Below are 15,118 nucleotides of genomic sequence, written 5' to 3' on the forward strand. Positions count from 1 at the left end.
CAAAGTATTTGTCTCAAGAGTTTTGAAGCAGATGAATTATTAAGTAATGTAGAAGTCTCACAAATGACTAGCTTGTAGGACTATTTATTCATTAATGAGATAAGGTTGAGGGGAAATGTATCCACTTTTAAAATGTAAATTCATGACTTCAGTTTTTCCATATATTAATATTTGTTTTACACAGAATTGTAAAATGCTCAAGTGTGTTGTTATTTTCTGTTTATTTCCAGACTCTGCACAGGCATCTGAGAAGCCACAAACATGCAGGACCTGGCCATCTGCACTTCCATGAACGCAGCACAGCATGAACGGCTTTCTCACACAATCTTTTATACTGACCCTTGTTGAAGTTATTTTCTAAGGGTCACGAAGACTGTGTGGAATGCAATAGGGGAAGCAGTCAGATTTTGCATTATGTTTTAGATAATAAAAGTATAAAGGACTAAATTTACAGAAGTTTTAGTTTCAGACCTAGTCAATGTTTGATTTTTTTTATCAAAAATATTTTATGCATATTTCTGCTGACTTTAAGGAAAGACCATGGCTAGGATGTGGCACTTAGCCCTCTCTGGTCTCTATGGCCGTTCTTCAAAGGCTTGTGTAAAATGCCCTAAAAGAGCCAACGGGTTTTCTGCAGACCGAACTCCTCAGAAAGATAAACCGTGGATGTACACAGAGAGCAAAGCTCTGTGATCAATCACACAGCGAGTCCCGACTGTGGCTGAGAGTGGCTTGGCCCGAGTTCCAGCTCTGCCTCTGATGCCATCTTCCTGCTAACGCACTCTAGAAGGCAGCGGATGATGGTGCCAGTGCTTGGGCCCTTGCCACCCACATGGAAGACCTTGACTGAGTGCCAGACTCCTGGTTACAGTCTAGTCAAGAACCAGCTGTTGTGGGCAACGGGGAAGTAAACCCACAGATGGAAGCATTTCTCTCTTCCCCTGTGCTAAATTTCAAACAACTAACAAGTGGACAAGAGATGTACCAAATGATCCCTGTACTCAAACTGGAGAGAAGACCAAGATAACAACCAGCTGCCTTTGTGTCCGACTCTTACACAGTATTTGGACGATCAGAAAATACGAGGACAGTAAATGTAGCAAGAACCAGCCCACACAAACTGAGAACAGGGGCAAACAACCAGCTAAATGTCCACTGCCTTAGGGAAAAATTACTGGAAAGTTACTTTACCAATTTAACTGCATTCTACCAGACTTTTTTTTTCTATTAAGGTTTAAAGGAAAGAATCTCATTTGGAAAACAGCAACTACTATACCCTTTGAAAGAACATTTATCATCAGCATAACCAGGATTTGGTGGCACTGTTTAGTACTACCTTATGAGGACTTACTGTATGTTCCACAACTATGTTTCAGTGACTCGAAATCAGTAAGACTATTTATAGCACAAAACACTTACTGCAAATCAGGGATGCCTCCACACCTTCCCCTTACCAAAAATATCACTGGAAACAAGATTAAAATTCAGAAATTCGCTTGGCATAAGAGCTAACATCTCAAGTGTGGCAATTTTTTCCAGAACAGGTTATACATGATTTCCGTGATTCTTATCAAAATCCACTGCGATCTCTAACAATACATAATGTGCATCAAATACAGTGTCATTTGATTTTGTATTGTTAAGAATAACTGCTGATATTTTGTAAATGAAAAAGAAAATAACCTGAATACTTTATCTGACACTATAAGTCAATGAATTCCAAAAATGGGGAAAAAAAAAACTAAAGAAGTAAAAGGGAATTGAATGTTTATTAGCTGCTTATCACACCTCTATAGCAATTCTCTGAGCTTCTTTCAAGTTTATGCTTCCATAAAGTTGAAAGCTATACTGCTCTCATTTTAATAACCTAAAACAAGCCGTACGAGCTAAAAACAAAGCAAAACCAATAAATAAATAAAAGTCATCAGGGTACTGAGAATGCAAAGAAACCTAAGTGAACTAAATTCCAGAAAATGATGAACTCTCCCCAGAACAGAGAACAGCTGCTTTCATTCCTGGTCGAATGGAGGGAAGAGCGAGTAGCCAAAGTTCTAGCAGCTGCATGTCTTGATGTAACAGATTAGAATTCCCAAGTACCCCAAGCCAGCATGACGAAGGGTTCAACTATACTCAAACTTCCTTAAAGTAATACTTCATGTAATTATTACAATAAGTTCATGAATGTATAACCACTCTCTTTATACAGTATTTTAAAATTTTGACATGACAGAGAGGAAAGACAGAGAGAGAGGGAGAGATTGATTCCATCTGCAGTTTCATTCCCAAAATTTTAAGTCTGGGACTGGACTATAGCCAGAACAGGGCCACAGCCAACAGTGAGGGAAAGAATACAAGCCTGCCACAGGGGTGCTAGGAGCCCAGTGACATGAGAGCCATCTCTCCACCTCTTGGGATCCTCATTAGCAGGAAGCTGGGATCCAGAGCTGGATCCAGAGCTCAATCTGGCCATTCTATGTGAGATGTTGGCCTTTATGAACAGCGTAACTGAGACAGAAAGGTCATAGCTCAAAATCGTAACGTGAGTGAGTGGTAGGCCCAGAGCTTAGGCTCAAGGAGTGGCACTTCCCAGCTCTCTGTTTCCCAGTAAACATTAAATCAATGTTTGCACACCAGTATGGTATGATCTGATTTACTAACCAAATGAATACAAATTATGAAGCACCTTTTAAAATTTGTCACAGCAAACTCAATATAGATATTCTAGAATATCAAAGCACTGAAAAATTTGGTGAACTAGTTAATTTTGTAGAATCAGATGCTTTTGATGGGAGGGGGTGCTGGTGTTCTTCCCCCATAGTTCTGATGCTTCAAATGCCAAATATTTGTTTTAGACCTGACATCTACTCTCTGCTCAAGCAATATTAGCATGCTAGCTTAGATTCTATCAAGAATAGTTCTCCCTTTCCTCACTGCTGAGATGTGGTACTTCAGATATGCTTTCCCTCATTTGTGAATGTGGACATCCATGTCTGATATCCATTATAATGTATTTTCCGCAAATGGGTTTGGTACATTTCCAAGAACGAACTCCTAGAGAAATAAAATCACTAGAGCTTCAGAGAAATTGTGAACATCTGGGATTTTTACAAAGCATTTACAGAATTTCCTTTACCATTTAAAATGTTCCTTCTACAACCCAAACACCTGTAGGCATTATGTTGTTTGAATAAAGATTATAATGTGAACATTTTATATTCCATCTTTATAATCAACATCCCAGAAACCTGTACCAAGTGAGTCTTTCACAGAATTAGCAATGAGCTTGCAAATGCCTAGTGTCCAACTTTCCACATCAGATATTTTTCACAAGTTTAATTTCTGGGAGTGTTGTTTTCTAGGGGTCCCCATGGAGAAGGCAGGATGTGCTGCCTGGGGCTTCCCCAACTTCCAGGAACTTCAGCAAGTACAGTGAGATGACAAGTGGCAGGAAATACCAGGAAAAGACACATTTTAGCCAGTTCTTAAAACGAAATTCATAAGAAACACTGAGCCATCACCCAAACATCTCCTGGAGCCTCAGCCTCCTGGTAACAGTCAACTTTATCCAGTGTTCTAATACTTCACAAAGGCCTTTCAAACATTAGCCACAGCTTAATCCTAAAACCCATCCTTCTCTTGCCATCACCAGTTTTCATAGATCCTGCTATCTTTTCTATTTCTATTGCTTGCTCTTTTCTATTTTTATCTTAAAGCAATTTAGGTTTTCTCTTTGGCCTTTTGCAACTAATTTAATTCCTGGCAATTATTTCAGAGTCTAGTTCTGGTACCACATAATTGGCACACATATAGGAAAAAAAATAAGTTTTTAATGGGTCACTTTTCATCTGCCTGACAGAAATATTTACTTGGAGGTCGCATCATTACCTCAAAGTCTGACCGATCTACTGTCTTCCCCTTACCAAAACTCCTTTTTCTGACTTAAAATTTCTGTTAATAGTAGTGAGTAACTGTTCACAGAATTAACATTATCATATGTCAGGCACTTTCCAATATATTAGCCTATCTACTTCTCACAGCAATTCCATGGAACAGGTGATATAATGAAGAAACAGAGTCCCTAAAGCAAGTAAGAGATCTGAACTCAGTTCCTCTAACTCAACCCTGTATCTCTCCCATGGACACAGAGACCTGGCAGGCTTATCTGGCACACAGAGGGACGACAGGAACCACTGCAGCCAGGAAAAGAAGAGCTGAACTAACAGTTAATTGGGAATAAGACAAAAACCACTGAAAACTCAAGTAAAACCAAAGAGGACAGACTAAAAATACTAAAAATACAAATGAAGAGGTTTTAAAACTGTACTCAACACTGGCCTTATTTGAAGCAAGTTCTTACACAGCAGGAATGTTAAACATGCTTGGTTCCATTCAGAATCTGAGTTATCAGAATGATTTCTCAAATTCTTTATCAAGAAATAAGACTTAAGCAGAGAAGCATTAAAGTCAATTAATATGATTTAATAAAACATTTAGTTTTGAAGCCTATAAATGGGTAAATTGTAAAATAGTGACAATATGAAGTATTAAACAATATTTCAATTTTTTTTCTCAAGTCTACTTTGTTTTGCTTTCTTTAAACAAATACATGGATGAAAGCAAAACTCCTTCTAACTCCAAATTCAATGTTTGAATATTTTTGCTATTTTGAGCACATCATACAGCAGAAGCAATTCACTTTCTTCAACACTTTATGCCACTCAGTGTTTAGTAATTACTTAACTTCACAATGTTCTGTCACACACATGGCCCACCTACGTAATGAAAATCATAAAACTATAGGTAAGCCAAGTCAATAGTACTTAAAAGGTTAATATAACACAGCAACTACACTGGTACACTTGTACATTAGGCCCTTCTAGAAACAACCCAGAAATAAGGTTTTTTAAAACCAAGATCCTTAGGTACAAAGAAAATTGTTGATAAAAGAAGCTTGCCTATAGTTTTAACAAATAGAGGAGGAAAGGGGAGTATATGGGTTATATGGTTGATGACACTTGATACAAACACATTTGCTATTCCATAACAAACTGGTTTCCTACCTCAAGAGATCATTTGCAGGCTTGCCAGCCATTCTGTTACTCACCCATTAAGTTTCCTTACATAAAACATATACTTACATTTATAGTAACAACAGAATTTTATATTGCTATTTAATTTTACAAGGAGCAAACGTTAGAACAAAAAATCGGTAAAGCATACTGACCATCTATATCATTCAGCCATCTCAATTCCCCTGAAAATCGGGGCTAAAATGAACCACTGATGAACAGTATTTAAAGAGCAATGTATTATCTCGTGTGATTTACAAAATAAGCAAAATCCAATCATCTTCCATGGGAAAGGTCACAGTATTTGAAAATTAGGAATGTCTGGATGCTGATTTTTATCAAAGTGGTAATCCAAGCCATCAGGTGGGAATAAATTCTAAACTCACACTTACTTGCATCACCTCAGTTTCATAATCCAATAAATGACAAAAAACACGAACAATGAAAACAGCATCATATAGCACAAAAGCTTTGTTTGGCTTCCTCTGGATAAAATTTTTAGTTTTCCCATAGTTTTCCCTAGAAACCCTGTTGTAGAATCAAACTGTGAATCCTACAAGAGGAGAAGAAAAAGAAAATAGGACTGTTAGATTCAGTATTCAACATTCAAGTAATTCATTTTATTGCTATAAAGATTGCATTTTTAATAATTTTTGTGTTTAATCAATTCTAGGAGCCTATTTCTAAAGTTTGGTAAACGGCATGATTACTCCATGTAAGACAAAACAATTCTCTCAATGAATGCATTCCACTATTTAATTGAAAAACAAACCAAAAATGAAGGTAAACAATATACACAATATCATATAGACTTTTGCTCACTTTTTCCTTTGACATTTGCTCCCCAAGGTCAAATGACTGACTACTATAAAGTTATGGAGATTCATTTAAAACTTAATATGCTTTTTAGTCTGTTTTACTTTTAAAATCATATTGCTCAGCTAGCTGTCTCTGAAGTACAACAGAATCCACTGAAAGTTAAGAGAAAATCATGTGAGAGATGGCAAAATACCGGAGGAAGCATAAACATTGGCAAAGAAACTATCTTGTTAGAACACAGACAGAAACGTCCTAAAGATATGAGATCGGGACTAGAGTTGTGGTGCCAATGGATTAACTCACTATCTGTGATACAGCATCCTATATGGGCACCAGTCCCTGCTGTGCAGCTGAGAAAGCAGTGGAAGATGGCCCAAGTATCTAGGCCCCTGCCATCCATCGAGGAGATACTGATGGGGTTTTAGGCTCCTGGCTTGGATCTGGCGCAGTCTAGTCATTGCAGGTATTTGGGGAATGAAGAAATAAATGGAAAATCTCTGTCTCTCCCTATCTCACTTTAATTCTTCCTATCAAAACAATGGAAAAAAAGAAAGGAGAGAGAGAGAGGTCTAGATACAGATTAGAAATATCACACTTTCTTAGAAATTTCAATATCCTAAAATATAAAGATGGAGCATAACAACAGACTTTGCCTAGTTCAGTGTCTACCTCTGTAGTTCTTTTCCAGGATACTGAATCACAATCATTTGGGTTACTTTTTCTTCTAAAATATATGCCTAGCTCCATCTGCATGAAACCTGAAATCCGGATCTACAACTGGGCACACGAATTTGCAAAGGTTCCCTAGGTGACTGTACGGGTTTGTGAGAATGATACTTTCAATGCCACATTCATCTGAGTCCTTAATGTTTCTAAAGAAGAATTAAAGATAAACTGGTTTCCACCTCATCCTCCCACTGTCAGCCAAAAATTTAAAAAGGAGGAATTATGGCAAAAATAATCCTTAAGCTTATTTCAAATCAACTAAATAAAAATGGACCAGAATCCTGAATTTCTTATTTCTAGATCTACCATTTCAAAATGTACAAAACATTATTCTTGATTAACAGAACAAATTTGAGACTATTAGATGAGGTTTGTTAGTTAAAATCATAGCCACTTACCATTTCAGCTAGCAATTTATTTTGATGTTTAACTTCATGGCCTATTTCAATGGACAGCTGTAAAAAAGAAAGCACAAACACTATTATTTAAAAACACACACTCAAGTGTTATAAAGAAAAATACCATTTTAAGCATTTGAATTTTCTCAAATGAAACTTCAGTTTATAAAGTAATACTCTCCTTGTGGCACTTTTTTCACTGCAATTAACAGAAAATAAACTTGGAACTTCCGTTCCTCCCTATATTCATACTCAATTCTGTCGCTTAATCTTGGTATACACAGAGCATTCTTTCTGGCTCTCACATCCTTGCGTGCTTTTTTTTTTAATTTATTAATGCTACTCATAGAATTCATTTATTTGTATTTTTCCTTCTTATCACAAGTACCTGTAAGGTCAATACAAAGGGATACATAAACACTTAATCTTTCCTAATAAATGAGACATTAATTTCAAATTGTCTAAATTGAGTATTTCTTAAGATTTTAAAATACATGAGAAATATTTGCAAGCTAATGTTACCTATATCTTGAGTTAGGCAAACAAGGATCTGAGCCAACAAGAAGCAATACCATGGGGAACGATAGCTGCACTTCAGCCAAAACCTGCTTAACGCTTCCTGTGACAAATTCATCAAGGCTGTTACTTCTAAGAAGCTTAAACAAACAACTACTGAACAGTGTGGGACACCAGTGCCAGTACTGGTCTCAACTGATGTGGGCAACACGTTAGGTAATGTGACACAAAACTACACCAGAATTCTGTTGAGATTTTACACAGAGAAGCTGAAGCAATTATAAAGCCAGATAATCCAAAAACCTAATTAGTTTCTATAATTTTTAGTCATACCAGAAAAAAAATCTCCAGAATGTAAAAATTTCTTCTTTTAAGAGTCTAACTTGTCAACAGTGTAGTTTTTAAACTATATTTAATACTTAAATCTTTCAAATACTACATTTCTGTAAATAATGTAATTTATTTCATAGATCAACAACTACTTATTGCAACAGCTTTAAACATTTCAATAGTATTTCAAACTGCAATGGTTTCCAGGCTGAATAAATTTGATTTTCCAAAGACTATAATGAAATGCCAATTAAGTCTTTGGCAATACAGGCTTCTATGGAATACTTCCTGAGTATGCAGCATGCTTATTATAATGCAGAATGAACCATAGACACAATTAAACATCATCTTTGTGGAAGCCATTTCTTCGATGCAAATTTACTCAGTATAACTGACAAGGAATTATGCCAGGTGTTGTATAGAATGTAAAAGTAAGTACAATTCAAAACCCTCTTTTCTAGTAAATTTACCTCACATACAAATAATCCCAATGCAAATCACTATGCAACAATAATGGAGCTGACAGATGTTCCTAACAAAAGTTACTTTGGGATGTGTCCACAGATGGCGGTGGGCGAGAGGAGGAGCAGCAATGCTGAGCTCCTCTGGACCGGCAAGACAGGCCAAGAGACACGAGAGAGCTGGGTGCGAGACACAGGGCGGGAAAGCAACAGGACAGAGCCGGCAGCGAGCAGACGTGCATGCTGGAAGGAAGGGAGGAGCCTACAACTGGGGCCGGCCCTTGAAAGGCATATTCAATCAAACCAGCCAGAGGTTAATTACATCATAGGAAGTCATTAAAGACTTCCGGGAGCACAGGATGTTAATGTCAGAAAAACTAAAAATACGATTGTGGTGACAGTGTGCGGCTCAGACCAGGATGCGCAGAAAACCAGGACAGAGAGGTTAAGATGTTATCCCACTAGCTCACCCAAGAAAATGGGATGTAGTACTGGAATTAGAGGCAAAGCATTAAGCTTGGATGGTTCAGACAAGGCAAATGTGGGAACAAGAAAACCTAAGATTTATACTTGAGGAGAAAAGCAGCAGCTAGAAGAGTTAGAGGGGCTGGAAGATAGAAAACTCTATTTGAGACATTACCATGTACCGCATACATTTTTTTTTAGAGTGCTATCAACATGTTTACAGTAAATGTACCATGTACTTTCATATGCCATATTCCCCAGCCTCATGGCTTCATATAAACCGTGAGAGCACACCGACCTCATGGAACTATGGGATTTAGACACTGGATTTCTTAGCACGATGCTAATAAAAGCACAGTTTCTATGAACGCAATGCACCTACAGCGAGGCCGAAGCGCAGACCCCACCGGGCCATACTTACAGATTTGATAGCACTGACTTTGCTCCTCAGACTTTCGGTGAGTCTCTCGTTCTCCTCCTCACAGGCGCTGTAGCCGCTGCCAGCGTAACCGTAGTTGCCAGGAGGGACTGCCTCACCTGCAGCGTCAGTCACAGAACAGCTCTAGCACAATCGGAAGCCACTTGGGCAAGGCTAACACGTAGGAACGAACCCAAAGAGACCCCTGCAGGGCGTTGCAGACCACCGCGCATGCCGCAGCATGCTGCCCCAAGTGAACTTTGCAAAGTAGTGACCAGAGATCAGGACAACGCTTCCCATTATCCTCCGCTGTGCAGAGAACATTCAATTCATTTCAACACACATTTACAGAGAGCTTCAGGGGAAGGAGTGGGGTGCAATTCTAGCACAGATGGATCACTCCTGGAGAGTGTTTGCCAACAGAGAGAACAGTTCTTGCTTGGGGTTGCTCTACGGGAGTTTATATAAATGGTGGCAGTCAGAAGACTGACTCCCACCACTCTGCCTAAAATGGTATGTGATTTTCACCAGAGAATTATACAACAGGTGGAATGTTAGAAGATACATATGGAAAAAGTATTGCTCATGGTGTTCTTTCACCACAGTTCTCTTACAATAAAAGCGATCCCAGTGTCTGTTGAAGAATGGTGATCATTCTGGACACACAGTAAGGGGAACAGGAGGGAAGTGACCAGAATGATTCAGCATTACTTGGAGGGTCACACAAAGTTGGCAGAAGTAAATAGCAAGGGGACAGCTGCAGGACAGGACTATGGGACCACAGCCAATTGCACAGCGACCTGGGAAAGATACGGCAGGTAAAAGGGAGGTCTCCACACACTCCAAGTGCAGACAACTGTTCCTCATGTGTGCAGCTCTTCTCCGGAGTTCACTGGCCTGAGCCAGTCCAGGGCTCGGACACTTGTTTGGACTGATCCAAAGTCTGAAGTCTATAGCATTTGGGCCACGGAAAACACAGCTCACAGAAGGCTGAGAGTGCATTCCAATGTGGTATGCCGGTGACTCAACCAGTGGCCTAACCTCTAAGCCAAACACCTGTCCCTGTTCTATTTATTCACGATAAAATTCTGTTACTTCTTGCACAGAAATCTGCCACTGTACATTTCTATTAGTCTTTCAAATAAGTAAGCAAATCTTTTTTTAATTAAAAAAAAACCACCCACCCCTAACACAAATGTTCTGCACACAAATATTTATTAAAATCATTGTTGTTCCATATAAAAATTTGCAGGCCAATACGCATTAATAAAATAATAAACTAGGCCCAGCACAATTGCCTATTGGCTAGTTCCTGTCCTTAAACGTCCAGAATCCCTTATGGGTACCAGTTTGTTTCCTACTTACTCCACTTCCCACCCAGCCTCCTGCTTGTAGAGGCTGGTCCAAAGCCTTGGGACCCTGCACCCATGCAGGAGACCTGCACGAAGCGCCTGTCTCCTAGTTTTGGATCTGACTCAGCTCCAACTATTGCAGGCACTTGGGAGGGAACCAGGGGATAGAAGATCTTTCTCTTTGTCTCTGCTTCTGTTTATCTGCCTTTCAAATAAAAACAAATAAATCTTATTTTTTTTTAAAGCCGTTGCTTGACACACTGTAATCTATATCAGCAGTTTCCTAAACAATGTGCTATCCAAATGAAGAAAAATCACTTTTCAAGTCCCTTTCCTACAACTTAACCAGGCACACTGCAGCACAAAAAGGTAAGTGGGCTTCAGGGTTAATTTACGAAAATGGGAACTCCTTGGCCTGGCATGTCACCGCCACAATTTGGTCTCCCATTTGTGAGCTCACCTCAAATCAGACATAACCGCTTCCCTATGGCATCCACAGTCCTGGTGCTATGGCATTTTCTTCTTTGGTACCGTCTCACCTGGACTGCATCATCCACCCTTCCATGTGAGGTACGATTTGCACAACTCACTCTGCGTCCGTGTAGTGGCCAGCCTGTGCTGGGGCTCACCTGTGCGCTTCCCTACTTTCTAGCAGGGCAAGCGCCAACAGGTAACAAGCGGCCGCACACTCGCACACCAGCACGCCACAGGGCTCCTTCAGTGCCTACTGTCACCGAGGGCAGTGAAAACCAGGAGGCTGACCAACAACTCAACTGTCTCAAAGTCATTTCTTTGTCTTCAGCCTATGGGACGAGTAGTCATAAACGGTTTCTCGCAGACAGCTCATTAATGAAGGTTCAAGTCCACATTGATAATTTTTGCTGACCTTAAACCTCCGGCACTTCTCTAAAACTTTGTTTTTGGCCATATTGTAACAATGACAGATAATGTCTTCTTTCCACGTACCCACATAATTCCCAAATACACTGCTGATCTACCTGGGGGTTTTCTTCCCCCTCTTCTCCCCGCCCCCCCTTGGTTTTTAAACATCCCCTAACAGAGAGTTTCAGAAGCAGAACAGGCAGTCCCACTGCTGCTCAACAGTGGAACAGGATCAGATAAGAAATGTTCCAGGCCAACTGCCTTTGACCCCGTCTGGCACCCCAATGCCAGTGAAGTGATGACGTGTACTTTTACCTCGGCAACTCGCTGCCAGCAGACTAACCTCACCATTATTAACGTGCCTGGCACGCAACGCCCATTCCTCACATTTCCCTTCTAAAACCCAGGGACAGTCGGGGAGGTAATCCGGCCAGCACCTCCTCAGAGGCAACACCATCGCACGGCCCCCACAAAAGTGCCAACAGCACCTGTGGGCAGCGCACCCCAGTCCTACGCTGTCACTACGTGGGGCTGACTCTGACCTAAGGAACCCCTCGAACCGGGACCCGTGACGAGCTTCCACTCGGCCCCGTCAGCACGGATCCCCGGCGAACACCGCGGGGCCGCCCCGGGAGCCGGTGACAGGGCTCCCAACTCCGCACACCTCAGCCCGCCTCTTACCCAGGCCTGCACGCCTCATCCTGCCAGAGGAGGGAGGAAGAAGGCAGGCGGGGGTGGAGGGGCTAGGAAAGGGCCAGAGGCCACCCGGGCCGCGCCTTCCGTCCTGGGGCCCCCGCCAAGCACCAACTTCTTCACCACAAGCGCCACGACAACAGTGAATCTGAACACCGCGCCCGCTGATGGCGTCACCCTGGCGCTCAAGGGCGCTCTGCCAGGAGGGTTGAAGGGCATTATGGGAAATGTAGTTTCCCCTAGATGTAGGGGAACAGCGCAGGAAGGGCGACGTGGACCGGCATCCTGGAGTGGTCAAGACGTCCGGAAGAAGTTGCCAGCCGCTCTGGTTTCCGGCTTCTGACTGGATCTAAAGTTTTTGGCTTCTGTCCGGCAGGTTGTCAGGTCGCAGGACTGTGCGGCTGGGTGTTGCTTCCTGAATTTAACCCCGTGGATATGCTTTCCCGGGTTGACTTATATTTCTTGTTTCATGGTAGTTCTCACACTTTACTACAGAGTTCAGGAAAGTCAGGTAATTTTGTGCAAGTTTCTCATTTTGCCAACAAGTTTTTTGTTTTGTTTTGTTTTGTTTTTTTTGAACCTCTGATACCCAGAAAATGCTCAGAACCCATGGGTATTTGCGATTGTGTTGTGGCTGCTGATAAATGACAATGGAATAGTCTCCAAGCCCTAGAATTCTGCAAATGTATCCTCCTGGTCATTTTATTTTTCCTCATTCTTTACCAGTGTGACGTGTCTGTAACCATGGCTTTTGTTTCTGCCTTAAAGTTGCTTTTTAAAAAAACACAAAGATAAGTTTTAGTAAGTTATTAACCTGGGGAATAAGTTTAATCCAATTTAAGAGAAAAAGTCTCCCTAAAAATAATAACCTTTGAAATCTATGGACTTAAACCAAGATTGCATTATTTACATTTACTACAAATAAACACTGGCGATTCAATACTATAATTCTTTTCTGTTTTTATTATTATTATTTCAGAGTTAGAGAGAAGGAGGAGAGAGAGAGAGATCTTCCATCTGGTGGTTTACTCCTAGGGTAACTGCAATGGTTGGTACTGAGTCAGACTGAAGGTAGGAGCCAGGGCTTCTTGTGGTCTCTGATACAGTTGTCAGGTGCCCTAGTGCTGAGGGAGCCCAGGACACCATGTCCTTGCCAGCATGGACGTTGCTGTTACCTCCCAGCTGGTAGACATGAGACAAGACAGAACCAGCAATGAGGACAGGCTCTAAGTCTAATCAGAACAAGCTGCAGAGGCTCCATTAGGACTGCCCCAGCCTTCACAGTGACTAGTGCATGGCCACTACCATTGTTCCCGGTGACAACACAGTAAAGACATTTATTTAGCCTAGATTGGGAGTCCACTTAGCTTTGTCTCTCCATCAGCCCCACAGATTGTATTGTGCTGAGCTGCTTTTTCTTACATCAGACTGCACCACGTTGGTGCTCACTGTTGCATTGATCTGGTGAATTGGCACCAACAGCAGGACTCATCTCACCAATTGTCCTGCAACAGTCCTGGGCCATCTTCCACTGGGTTCCCAGGGAAAGCCATTGACATCCAGCTTCAGCTTACATCCAGTTCCCTGCTTGTGGCCTGGGAAAGCAGTGGAGGACGGCTCAAAGCCTTGGGACCCTGCACACACATGGGAGACCTAGAAGAAGCTCCTGGCTTCTGGCTTCGGATTGGCTCACCTCTGGCCATAACAGCTACTAGGGCAGTGAACCAGTGGATGGAAAATCCTTCTAATTGTCTCTCTTTCTCTCTGTAAATCTGCTTTTCCAATAAATATAAATAAAACTTAAAAAAAAATACATAGCAATTGCAGCCCCTCTGTTGACTGATCATGGGACAGCTGAAATACTACAGATTTTCATTGAAGATAAAGTGGGGAAAAAATATAGTTCTGTGATGAAAAACAGCAATACCACTAGAGCAGAATTTTTAGAAGTATTGTTATTATTGTTAAAATTGAGATGAATTTTATCTAAAATGATCTAGAAATGCAAAAATGTATATGTATATATATTTTTTCAAGGAGTTTCAAAGAATGACCAGTTTGATTTTTTGTTTTCCATAATTGAGGTATGATTTGCACTGATGTGTCAATCCTCAGCCATGTTGGTTAGTAAATAAAGTCCAGAATTTCAAATACAGACTCCTCAGTGGAGATAATCATTTAATGTGTAGAACCTAGTGAAAAAACAAAATGCAGTACTGTAATTAAAAACAAAGGAAGAAGTTCAGTTAGACATACTAAACCGTAGAGCTCATTCTGCTGTGATTCTTTCAAGATTTTCATTATATCTTTATTTGCTATTTAGTGTCCTCCTAAGAACAGAAAAATAGAATTTTTAAATATTTGTGTAAGTTTTATCCTTCAGTTGATATTATGCAATTATAGTGCTAACTGCAAGTGTAGATCATTTATAAGTGAAATCACTACAATTAAACAATTTGAGCCTTTGTAGCACATGTGAACAGGTACTTCATTCTCAGACATAACAGGGGCAAGTTACACAAGGCTAGTTTAATCGTTTCCATCCCTCATTTTATAGGTTTTCTACATTCACTCTACCTTCAATTTGCTGATAGGAGAGACTGAAATAAAAATGGTCATGGTGTTGCCTTGCCTTTCCCTTGCTTCTGCCTTCATTTTGTTTTTTAAAGATTTAATTGTATTTGAAAGGCAGAGTCAGACAGACAGACAGACAGACAGACACACACACACACACACACACACACACACACACAAAGGGTGGGGGAGAAATCCTCTATCCACTAATTCACTACTCAAATGGCCATAATGGCCAGCGTGTGGTTGATCCAGAGCTCGCTGCCAAGAGCTTCTTCCAGGTGTCTCAGGTGGGTGCAAGTACCCAAAGCTTTGGGCCATCTTCTGCTGTTTTTCCAAGCCACAAGCAGGGAGCTGGATCAAGAGGTGGAGCAGCCAAGACACAAACAGGTGCCCTTCTATTATGCCAGCTCAA

The 15,118-nt window shown here is 40.8% G+C and overlaps 1 protein-coding gene across 2 annotated transcripts; it reads right to left on the bottom strand.

Annotated features, from left to right (window-relative positions):
- Window positions 1–322: 322 nt before the first annotated feature.
- Window positions 323–12,291, bottom strand: BET1 (Bet1 golgi vesicular membrane trafficking protein). 2 transcript variants are annotated; one of them, XM_040964735.1, is made up of 5 exons: window positions 12,118–12,291; window positions 9,206–9,321; window positions 7,013–7,069; window positions 5,462–5,622; window positions 323–4,772 (listed from the first exon to the last, which is right to left on the bottom strand). In XM_040964735.1, the coding sequence occupies exons 1-4, from the start codon at window positions 12,134–12,136 to the stop codon at window positions 5,467–5,469; spliced, it is 348 nt and encodes a 115-aa protein (XP_040820669.1). In that variant the 5' UTR covers window positions 12,137–12,291; the 3' UTR covers window positions 323–4,772; window positions 5,462–5,466. The 2 variants fall into 2 exon arrangements, with proteins under 2 accessions (XP_040820669.1, XP_040820668.1); XM_040964734.1 differs by having other exon boundaries at window positions 323–5,622.
- Window positions 12,292–15,118: the final 2,827 nt, after the last annotated feature.

Source organism: Ochotona curzoniae, unplaced genomic scaffold (genome assembly GCF_017591425.1).
Source record: "Ochotona curzoniae isolate NIBS_2020 unplaced genomic scaffold, NIBS_Ocur_1.0 scaffold_3835, whole genome shotgun sequence".
NCBI lineage: Eukaryota > Metazoa > Chordata > Mammalia > Lagomorpha > Ochotonidae > Ochotona > Ochotona curzoniae.